The sequence below is a fragment of the Bombina bombina genome, chromosome 4, assembly GCF_027579735.1.
Source record: "Bombina bombina isolate aBomBom1 chromosome 4, aBomBom1.pri, whole genome shotgun sequence".
Taxonomy (NCBI): Eukaryota; Metazoa; Chordata; class Amphibia; order Anura; family Bombinatoridae; genus Bombina; species Bombina bombina.
The window spans coordinates 427,825,973-427,838,122 of NC_069502.1; the positions used below are offsets into that span (position 1 = coordinate 427,825,973).

Here is a 12,150-nt window from a genome sequence, read left to right on the forward strand (position 1 = left end):
CAGTGAAGACCAAGTCGCTGCCCTACATATCTGATCAACAGAAGCCTCGTTCTTGAAGGCCCATGTGGAAGCCACAGCCCTAGTGGAATGAGCTGTGATTCTTTCGGGAGGCTGCCGTCCGGCAGTCTCGTAAGCCAATCTGATGATGCTTTTAATCCAAAAAGAGAGAGAGGTAGAAGTTGCTTTTTGACCTCTCCGTTTACCGGAATAAACAACAAACAAGGAAGATGTTTGTCTAAAATCCTTTGTAGCATCTAAATAGAATTTTAGAGCGCGAACAACATCCAAATTGTGCAACAAACGTTCCTTCTTTGAAACTGGTTTCGGACATAGAGAAGGTACGATAATCTCCTGGTTAATGTTTTTGTTAGAAACAACTTTTGGAAGAAAACCAGGTTTAGTACGTAAAACCACCTTATCTGCATGGAACACCAGATAAGGAGGAGAACACTGCAGAGCAGATAATTCTGAAACTCTTCTAGCAGAAGAAATTGCAACTAAAAACAAAACTTTCCAAGATAATAACTTAATATCAACGGAATGCAAGGGTTCAAACGGAACCCCCTGAAGAACTGAAAGAACTAAATTGAGACTCCAAGGAGGAGTCAAAGGTTTGTAAACAGGCTTAATTCTAACCAGAGCCTGAACAAAGGCTTGAACATCTGGCACAGCGGCCAGCTTTTTGTGAAGTAACACAGACAAGGCAGAAATCTGTCCCTTCAGGGAACTTGCAGATAATCCTTTTTCCAATCCTTCTTGAAGGAAGGATAGAATCCTAGGAATCTTAACCTTGTCCCAAGGGAATCCTTTAGATTCACACCAACAGATATATTTTTTCCAAATTTTGTGGTAAATCTTTCTAGTTACAGGCTTTCTGGCCTGAACAAGAGTATCGATAACAGAATCTGAGAACCCTCGCTTCGATAAGATCAAGCGTTCAATCTCCAAGCAGTCAGCTGGAGTGAAACCAGATTCGGATGTTCGAACGGACCCTGAACAAGAAGGTCTCGTCTCAAAGGTAGCTTCCAAGGAGGAGCCGATGACATATTCACCAGATCTGCATACCAAGTCCTGCGTGGCCACGCAGGAGCTATCAAGATCACCGACGCCCTCTCCTGATTGATCCTGGCTACCAGCCTGGGGATGAGAGGAAACGGCGGGAACACATAAGCTAGTTTGAAGGTCCAAGGTGCTACTAGTGCATCCACTAGAGCCGCCTTGGGATCCCTGGATCTGGACCCGTAGCAAGGAACTTTGAAGTTCTGACGAGAGGCCATCAGATCCATGTCTGGAATGCCCCACAGCTGAGTGACTTGGGCAAAGATTTCCGGATGGAGTTCCCACTCCCCCGGATGCAATGTCTGACGACTCAGAAAATCCGCTTCCCAATTTTCCACTCCTGGGATGTGGATAGCAGACAGGTGGCAGGAGTGAGACTCCGCCCATAGAATGATTTTGGTCACTTCTTCCATCGCCAGGGAACTCCTTGTTCCCCCCTGATGGTTGATGTACGCAACAGTTGTCATGTTGTCTGATTGAAACCGTATGAACTTGGCCCTCGCTAGCTGAGGCCAAGCCTTGAGAGCATTGAATATCGCTCTCAGTTCCAGAATATTTATCGGTAGAAGAGATTCTTCCCGAGACCAAAGACCCTGAGCTTTCAGGGATCCCCAGACCGCGCCCCAGCCCATCAGACTGGCGTCGGTCGTGACAATGACCCACTCTGGTCTGCGGAATGTCATCCCTCGTGACAGGTTGTCCAGGGACAGCCACCAACGGAGTGAGTCTCTGGTCTTCTGATTTACTTGTATCTTCGGAGACAAGTCTGTATAGTCCCCATTCCACTGACTGAGCATGCACAGTTGTAATGGTCTTAGATGAATGCGTGCAAAAGGAACTATGTCCATTGCCGCTACCATCAACCCGATCACTTCCATGCACTGAGCTATGGAAGGAAGAGGAACGGAATGAAGTATCCGACAAGAGTCTAGAAGTTTTGTTTTTCTGGCCTCTGTCAGAAAAATCCTCATTTCTAAGGAGTCTATTATTGTTCCCAAGAAGGGAACCCTTGTTGACGGAGATAGAGAACTCTTTTCCACGTTCACTTTCCATCCGTGAGATCTGAGAAAGGCCAGGACAATGTCCGTGTGAGCCTTTGCTTGAGGAAGGGACGACGCTTGATCAGAATGTCGTCCAAGTAAGGTACTACAGCAATGCCCCTTGGTCTTAGCACAGCTAGAAGGGACCCTAGTACCTTTGTGAAAATCCTTGGAGCAGTGGCTAATCCGAAAGGAAGCGCCACGAACTGGTAATGTTTGTCCAGGAATGCGAACCTCAGGAACCGATGATGTTCCTTGTGGATAGGAATATGTAGATACGCATCCTTTAAATCCACCGTGGTCAAGAATTGACCTTCCTGGATGGAAGGAAGAATAGTTCGAATGGTTTCCATCTTGAACGATGGAACCTTGAGAAACTTGTTTAAGATCTTGAGATCTAAGATTGGTCTGAACGTTCCCTCTTTTTTGGGAACTATAAACAGATTGGAGTAGAACCCCATCCCTTGTTCTCTTAATGGAACGGGATGAATCACTCCCATTTTTAACAGGTCTTCTACACAATGTAAGAATGCCTGTCTTTTTATGTGGTCTGAAGACAACTGAGACCTGTGGAACCTCCCCCTTGGGGGAAGTCCCTTGAATTCCAGAAGATAACCTTGGGAGACTATTTCTAGCGCCCAAGGATCCAGAACATCTCTTGCCCAAGCCTGAGCGAAGAGAGAGAGTCTGCCCCCCACCAGATCCGGTCCCGGATCGGGGGCCAACATTTCATGCTGTCTTGGTAGCAGTGGCAGGTTTCTTGGCCTGCTTTCCCTTGTTCCAGCCTTGCATTGGTCTCCAAGCTGGCTTGGCTTGAGAAGTATTACCCTCTTGCTTAGATTGAATAATAAAAACTACAGTTAAACACTAAAAAACTCTAAGCCATCTCCGTGGAGATGTTGCCTGTACAACGGCAAAGAGAATGACTGGGGTAGGCGGAGCCTAGGAGGGATCATGTGACCAGCTTTGCTGGGCTCTTTGCCATTTCCTGTTGGGGAAGAGAATATCCCACAAGTAAGGATGACGCCGTGGACCGGACACACCTATGTTGGAGAAAGTAGTCTTTTAACACTTGAATCTATGAAAACTAGGGGAGAGTCTTGAACAGTACAATTAATATCATAAAAACAGACTGCAAGTAGACCTGAGCTATTTTAAAATACAGGTACTTCAATAAAAGCAACATGGTTCTCGGCTCAGAAGACTACTGTTCCATCAGTCTACAGTCAGGTGGGTTTGTCTGGGACTCATTGCTTCTGATTTTGTAGTCTCGGGAGGCCGGACGACACTAATACAGTTTACAAGACATGGTTCAGTTGTCTGGGTGGCTGCTAACAGTTCCAGCCTGCCCTCTTTTGCACCTGAGTAAACTGAGGTACCCCCCTGCAGTTATTTCTTAAAGTAGGCATATCACCCTTTTCAAATAAGTTTTGTCAAGGACTTTCATGGAAGCAAAAGATTCTGGGCCAATGTAAAACGACAGGTGATTAATTCAAAATTGATGATGACTGCCTAATATGTTTGAAGTCAATTTTTTTTTAGTTTAACCAATAATATGAATTAATGACGTGTACAATTAATAATTTCATTTTCGTTTTGATTAATTTTATAATTAATATGTTTAAACCCCCAATAATGAACATTTAAATTAGCATATTTAAATTGTGTATACATTTTATAGTTTAAAAAGAATGTAACTTTATTTTTCAGCTTATTAAACAAAAAACAGTTTTATTAAAGGGACATTTTAGACAAAATTGGAATCCACATGAATGCATTTCAGTTTTGAATAGAAGCATATTTGTAATACTGTATACATGTATTAGCAAAAATGCTTCTAATAAAAGCTATAGCCGTTTCAAAAGTGTATTTACATATGCACCGTGCACCAGCATTTCAAACACAACACTTTCTAAGGTGTTTGTACCATCTGGTAATGACTCAACTTAATTGCTGACATAAAAGCCCCACTGTCTATCTGAGCAGCTACAGTACTTTAAATGCTGGTGCACTGAGAATATCTAGCTATGCTTCACATGCATGCGCAGACAAAAATGTTAACACTAAAATAGTGATAACTTTTACTTTTTAGAATTTTTGCCAATACATTTATATTGAATATGTTTTTCTATTCAAATATGTAATTCATATTTGTGCATTTAAATTTTGACTGGAATATCCCTTTAATTTGTTAATTGAAAATGTAGAAAATATAAAAATGCCATGAAAACATCCCCAAAAATACCAGTTGCATAGCTTCCAACTTGTCCCTTAGACAAGAAGTGTGTAGATTAGGGAAGTGGCTTGATGGTCCACAGCAACATTTATAAGGCCCTGGAGAGTGAGCATTGCTCTCAAACTGTGACCATCTCAAATAAATTTAGGACAGCTCTGTAGTTGAATAAGAAAATAAAATGTGTTTTCAAAAAGGTTCAAGTGTTTAAAACATTTGAAAAAGCATCTTATTGATTGGTATGCTAGTGTCAACTTGTCCTCATGAAAAGGTGTAGAGAGTTATTCCATGAATGAATTTAATACGCAGGGGATAAATGGGTTAGTAAAGGGTATTCAAACAATTTTGAATGGGTTTGAATTTGAAAAACACTAGAATAACCAATGAAATGCACTTCACAAAAGGACTGATTGGAGACATCTATTGATGTCCCACTGTGTGTAACCCATTTTAAGTGAATGTAAATTTTGAGGCAAAAGTGCCCGATTTTTAAAAATTCGATTAAAAACAGGGGCACTTTAATTCATCAAAATTTACATTTCACTTGTTTTGTGAAAAAAAAAAGTACCTTTTAATCTTGACATCCGCTCCAGCTTCCTACACCCGTCGCAAAGCCTCTTCCTGGGTCTAAAATGAGGAATCCGGCTTCCTCCAATCACGGCGTTGAATCAGACACTGATTCCCCGGGGGGGAAGCCGTGATTGGAGGATGACCGATCCATCATTTCTGACGTCAGAAATGGCTTGGACAACCGGAGGAAGCTAGAGCTGCTGTCAAGTTTAAAAGGTATTTCTTCACAACGAGTGAAATGTAAAATTTTGATGAATTAAAGTGCCCCCTGTTTTTAATTGAATTTTTAAAAAACGGGCACTTTAGCATCAAAATTTACATTCACTTTAAATAGACTAATCACATTGAAAAAAATGGAAATATTATAAATGTAATATCTTATGAATTACCCTGGCAACAAAGAACTTTCTGAGGAGATATTGTATGTTTGAAGAGTTACTGTCAACATTCTGAGTTTGGTTTGACTCCGATTGTGCTGGTTTGTTCTCTGTGTCAAGTTTTACTTGCTGATCGGCATCTCCTCCTAGCTCCACTGGACGGAACTCCTGACTATGCGAAACATTATCCATTTTGGAAATCTACAAAAAAAAAAAAAATAGGACAAATTAGAACACAAGAATTAGAATTAGTTGCATTCTATATGTATCATATGATTTCAACAAGCCTGAGCTAGGCCTGCATCAGATACATTCATTTCACCCTACCTTTATGCCAATTATAAGTCTGATTGAGAACTACAATCACATCCATAACCCATTCAGCTGCCCCCATGCCATCTATATGCTCAAATGAGACCTTCGATCAGTTGCTTGCTGACCCTTACATTTCTCGACCCTGTAGGCGGGTAGCAGACACCCTGTTGTGGTGAGCCCCCCCCCCCCCATCCCCTGTTGCTCACATTCACCACCTATCATCTGGTATCTCTAAATACCAATGTAACAGCATTGCTAATGCAGATGATTATTTTAGAATGCATTATCGGAGCAATAATAATAATAAAGAAGAATTCATAAGAAAAGTTTAATCCAGTATATTAATATTACAGTATTTCAATGTTTTAAGTGTGTTTAAAATGACCAGTACAAATGCTATGGTGTAAAGACTGCAGACCTTACTTTATATACTGACACCAGAGCTGTATTTGAACAAGTATATGTGTATATAAGGAGTTCACCGCTTCATCTGAGTCTGCCTATTGACACCACTTTGCTGATTTACTGCAGAAAGCATTGCAGCAATGTCAACATCACCTCTGCAGTATCTCACTGGCGCATTGTTAGAGAACAGACACAGTGCACAGCGAAAACACCCAGAATTCTGCCCTGAAATGACAAGTGATGCCATACACCAAGAATCCTATGATCTGGGATGGAGTGTATTTGAATATATCTGTGTACACACCTTTGGAAACAGTGGTTTGCATATGCAAAATCACAAAAGTATTATAATCACATAGATGGGAAATGGGATATAAAAGTACAAACATAAAATGCTCTAATTTGTTAGAGAATTTTATTATAGCACGTTTGCTTGTTCATAACTATGTGTTTTAACCCTACAAAGCTAAAGCTTCAGAACAGCCATGCACCACTGGGAGCTAGCTGCACACATCTGGTAAACCAATGGCAATAGGTATATGTGCCACCAATCACCAGCTAGCTCCCAGAAGTGCTCCTGACCCTACCTAGGTATGCTTTTCAACAAAGAGAACAAAGTAAATTTAATAATATAAGTAAATGGAAAAGTCCCTTAACATCTATGCTCAGTTTGAACCATGAAAGTTTAGTATTGACATTCAGGTCCCTTGAAGTCCTGCATTTTTGAAAACACAGGGCTTAGATGCACTAATATTATTAATCGAGAGCACTGTTTCTCAACCGCGGTCCTCAAGTACCCCCAACAGGGCAGGTTTTCATTATAAATGAACCAGTGCACAGGTGAAATAATCAGCTGATGGGTGAGACCAGGTTAGTAACCATGCTGATTATTTCACCTGTGCACTGGTTCAACTATAATGAAAGCCTGGCCTGTTAGGGGTACTTGAGGACCACGGTAGAAAAACACTGATCAAGAGGATGCAGTAGTCCAGATGGGATAGGATAAGGGGAGTTTGATCTGTTATCCTTTACTCTAGACTGACATTAGTAGCAGCTAAGATTATAAACCATTCTGGGATTCACAAGATAACCTCAGTGAAGACTCTGCTCTGCATTTAGTACAGGCTATTTGTAAATGGTATCTCGGCATAAAGTTCTGTTGCCACGTTGTTATCCTTGAGCTAATTGTAGTTTTAATAAACAGATGGAAGCTACAGCAAGTCTGTGCACACTTCATGCTTAGAATTCAATCACAGCATTAGCATCATCAGTGCATCAGCTCTGCCATCACCACAGATGTCTTGTTTCTTTCTTGAAGGGCAGACAGTAGCTGAAAAATGCTGAGATGTGAGAGAGAGTGTGTAAATGTGAGAATTAACATTAAAGGAACAATGATAGACAGAATTGTAATACTTAGTGAAAAATATGTTTGTTCTTTATAACAACTTGTCAGTAAAACTTCTGGTTTTAGGATTTATTTTTTATATAAATTGAGGTGGCAGACATCTGGAACTTTACTTAGGGTCTGATTCTCTAAAGCTCCCTGAGCTGGCGAGATTGGCGTCTCATCAGCACTAAATAGCTTTAAATAATTTCAGAAAGGGACATTTAGATTGAGAGATATTTATCTTGTTATATAGAGCTCAATTTATCAATCCACGGCGGACAGGGGCATTCATATTCACCCCTGTATGCTCTCTGAGCTCTCCTATGGCAGGCAGCAATTCACTGCCCGCATTTAATATTGCACACGAGCGCTTGATAAATAGTTCATGCAGGTTCTCTTGTGTTAATCTGCAGTCAAAATGTAGAAAAGGACTTGATAAATCTAGCCCATAGTGTTCTAGATGTGACTGAGAGACACATACATTACAATATAATCTTTTAATAAAGTGAATGTAAATTTTGATGCTAAAGTGCCCGGTTTTTAAAAATTTGATTAAAAACAGGGGCACTTTAATTCATCAAAATTTACATTTCACTCCTGTTTTGAAAATACATTTTAAGCTTGACAGCCGATCCAGCTTCCTCCACCCGTCGCAAAGCCACTTCCTGGGTCTAAAATGAGGAATCCGGCTTCCTCCAATCACAGAGTTGAATTAGACACTTAATCCCCCCGAGGGGGAAGCCGTGATTGGAGGTTGACCAATCCATCATTTCTGACGTCAGAAATGGCTTGCAACGACCGAAGGAAGATAGAGCTGCTGTCAAGTTTAAAAAGGTAAGTTTTTTTTCACAACAGGAGTGAAATGTAAATTTTGATGAATTAAAGTGCCCCTGTTTTTAATCAAAATTTTTAAAACTGGGCACTTTAGCATCAATATTTATATTGACTTTAAAAACAAACAATTTTTTTGCATGATTTCTCTCCATGACGCATGTTTTTGATAATTGGGCCCTTCCCAAATACTAAAAAAGTAGTTAACCATAGGTATATCTTTATAAGACATTACATTTAATAAAAATATTAAAATACATTCCAATGGCATCAGGATGAGGTACAAGGTAAAGACTATTGAGATAAACATTTATAAGAGTGTTAAACTGCATATTGGAGAACTGGAAAGGTTCAGAGCAAGCTGGCAGCTGTGGTCTATCTGTTACTTAAAGTGAAGGTAAACTTTGATGAATGAAAGCCCGGTTTTTAAAAATACTATTAAAAATAGGGGCACTTACCTTTCTTCTTTTCACAGCCGGAGCAGCTTCCCCCGCTCGCAGATCCTCTATTCACACGTCAGCAATGACTAATCTGGCTTCCTCCAATCATGGCTTTCCCCCCAGGGTAGTCATTGCCTGAGGCCATGCCATGATTGGAGGAAGCCGGATTAGTCATTTCTGACGTGTGAAGAGAGGATCTCCGGGTGAGGGAAGCTGCTCTTGCTGTGAAAAGAAGAAAGGTAAGTTTATAAACAAAACGGCTGCTTTCTAAACTTTTATGAATGAAACTGCCCCTGTTTTTAATAGTATTTTTAAAAACCGGGCTTTCATTCATCAAAGTTTACCTTCACTTTAAGCGCAGGACATTGCACAGCACCACCATCTGCTCATATTGCTATACATCAGCATGCCTGAGTCTAAAATGTAATATACCTCATTTGTGTTTGAGGAAGATAGACAAGAGAGTAGGTTTCTATGTTAATAAAGAAAAGTAGTTTTTTTATACTCTGCTTAAAACCACCGTGAGCTTCTATTAAAAAAATAAAATTGAAAAAAAAATTAAAATTGACAAAAAAAAAACACTGTGCTAGAGCATTTTATTACACTTTTTTGTTTTTTTTTGCATATAATTATCTGTTAACCCTTGGATAGAGGTTAAAACTATAGTTAAAAACAGAATTTATGCTTACCTGATAAATTACTTTCTCCAACGGTGTGTCCGGTCCACGGCGTCATCCATAACTTGTGGGAATATTCTCTTCCCCAACAGGAAATGGCAAAGAGCACAGCAAAAGCTGTCCATATAGTCCCTCCTAGGCTCCGCCCACCCCAGTCATTCGACCGACGGACAGGAGAAACCATAAGGTGCCGTGGTGACTGTAGTTAAAGAAAGAAATTAATCAAACCTGATTAAAAAACCAGGGCGGGCCGTGGACCGGACACACCGTTGGAGAAAGTAATTTATCAGGTAAGCATAAATTCTGTTTTCTCCAACATTGGTGTGTCCGGTCCACGGCGTCATCCATAACTTGTGGGAACCAATACCAAAGCTTTAGGACACGGATGAAGGGAGGGAGCCAATCAGGTTACGTAAACAGAAGGCACCACGGCTTGAAAAACCTTTCTCCCAAAAATAGCCTCCGAAGAAGCAAAAGTATCAAATTTGTAGAATTTGGCAAAAGTGTGCAGGGAAGACCAAGTCACTGCCTTACATATCTGATCAACAGAAGCCTCGTTCTTGAAGGCCCATGTGGAAGCCACAGCCCTAGTAGAGTGAGCTGTGATGCGTTCAGGAGGCTGCCGTCCGGCAGTCTCGTAAGCCAATCGGATGATGCTTTTCAGCCAAAAGGAAAGAGAGGTAGCAGTAACTTTTTGACCTCTCCTCTTGCCAGAATAAACGACAAACAGAGAAGACGTTTGTCTGAAATCCTTTGTTGCTTCTAAATAGAACTTTAAAGCATGAACTACATCTAAATTGTGTAACAAACGTTCCTTCTTTGAAACTGGATTCGGACACAAAGAAGGCACAACTATTTCCTGGTTAATATTCTTGTTGGAAACAACCTTTGGAAGGAAACCAGGTTTAGTACGCAAAACAACCTTATCTGAATGGAACACCAGATAGGGCGGATTACACTGCAAAGCAGATAACTCAGAAACTCTTCTAGCAGAAGAAATAGCAACCAAAAACAGAACTTTCCAAGATAACATCTTGATATCTATGGAATGTAGAGGTTCAAACTGAACCCCTTGAAGAACTGAAAGAACTAAATTCAGACTCCATGGAGGAGTCAAAGGTCTGTAAACAGGCTTGATCCTGACCAAAGCCTGAACAAAAGCTTGAACATCAGGCACAGCTGCCAGTCGTTTGTGTAACAAGACAGATAAAGCAGAAATCTGTCCCTTTAGAGAACTCGCTGATAATCCCTTATCCAAACCTTCTTGTAGAAAGGAAAGGATCCTAGGAATTTTGATCTTACTCCATGAGAATCCCTTGGATTCACACCAACAGATATATCTTTTCCATATTTTATGGTAAATTTTTCTAGTTACAGGTTTTCTGGCTTGTACCAGATTATCTATTACAGAATCCGAAAACCCACGCTTAGATAAAATCAAGCGTTCAATTTCCAAGCCGTTAGCTGGAGGGAAACTAGATTTGGATGTTCGAATGGACCTTGTACTAGAAGATCCTGTCTCAAAGGTAGCTTCCATGGTGGAGCCGATGACATATTCACCAGGTCTGCATACCAAGTCCTGCGTGGCCATGCAGGAGCTATCAAGATCACCGTTAGGCCCTCTCCTGCTTGATCCTGGCTACCAGCCTGGGAATGAGAGGAAACGGTGGAAACACATAAGCTAGGTTGAAGGTCCAAGGCGCTACTAATGCATCCACTAGAGTCGCCTTGGGATCCCTGGATCTGGACCCGTAGCAAGGAACCTTGAAGTTCTGACGAGACGCCATCAGATCCATGTCTGGAATGCCCCATAATTGAGTCAACTGGGCAAATATCTCCGGGTGGAGTTCCCACTCCCCCGGATGGAATGTCTGACGACTCAGATAATCCGCCTCCCAGTTTTCCACTCCTGGGATGTGGATCGCAGATAGGTGGCAGGAGTGATCCTCCGCCCATTTTATGATTTTGGTCACTTCTCTCATCGCCAGGGAACTCCTTGTTCCCCCCCTGATGGTTGATGTAAGCAACAGTCGTCATGTTGTCTGATTGGAATCTTATGAATCTGGCCTTTGCTAGTTGAGGCCAAGCCCTGAGAGTATTGAATATCGCTCTCAGTTCCAGAATGTTTATCGGGAGAAGAGACTCTTCCCGAGACCATAGCCCCTGAGCTTTCAGGGAGTCCCAGACCGCGCCCCAGCCCACTAGACTGGCGTGACGATGACCCACTCTGGTCTGCGGAAGCTCATTCCCTGGGACAGGTGATCCTGGGTTAGCCACCAACGGAGTGAGTCTCTGGTCTTCTGATCTACTTGAATCACTGGAGACAAGTCTGTATAGTCCCCATTCCACTGTTTCAGCATGCACAGTTGTAATGGTCTTAGATGAATTTGCGCAAAAGGAACTATGTCCATTGCTGCAACCATCAACCCTACTACTTCCATGCACTGAGCTATGGAAGGTCGTGGAACAGAGTGAAGAACTTGACAAGCGTTTAGAAGTTTTGACTTTCTGACCTCTGTCAGGAAAATCTTCATTTCTAAAGAATCTATTATTGTCCCCAAGAAAGGAACTCTTGTCGATGGAGACAGGGAACTTTTTTCACTTTCCATCCGTGAGATCTGAGAAAGGCCAGAACGATGTCTGTGTGAGCCTTTGCCTTTGAAAGAGACGACGCTTGTATTAGAATGTCGTCCAAGTAAGGTGCCACTGCAATGCCCCTTGGTCTTAGAACCGCTAGAAGGGACCCGAGTACCTTTGTGAAAATCCTTGGAGCAGTGACTAGCCCGAATGGGAGAGCCACAAACTGGTAATGTTTG

At 41.5% G+C, this 12,150-nt stretch overlaps 1 protein-coding gene across 1 annotated transcript in view; it reads right to left on the reverse strand.

Moving 5' to 3' along the window:
• Window positions 1–12,150, reverse strand: part of TPRG1 (tumor protein p63 regulated 1) — a 210,810-nt gene that overhangs the window by 173,847 nt on the left and 24,813 nt on the right. Inside the window, exon 2 of the mRNA XM_053710249.1 lies at window positions 5,292–5,480. Coding sequence (XP_053566224.1) covers window positions 5,292–5,471 — 180 coding nt within the window. The 5' untranslated portion in view covers window positions 5,472–5,480. The remainder of the gene's footprint in view (window positions 1–5,291; window positions 5,481–12,150) is intronic.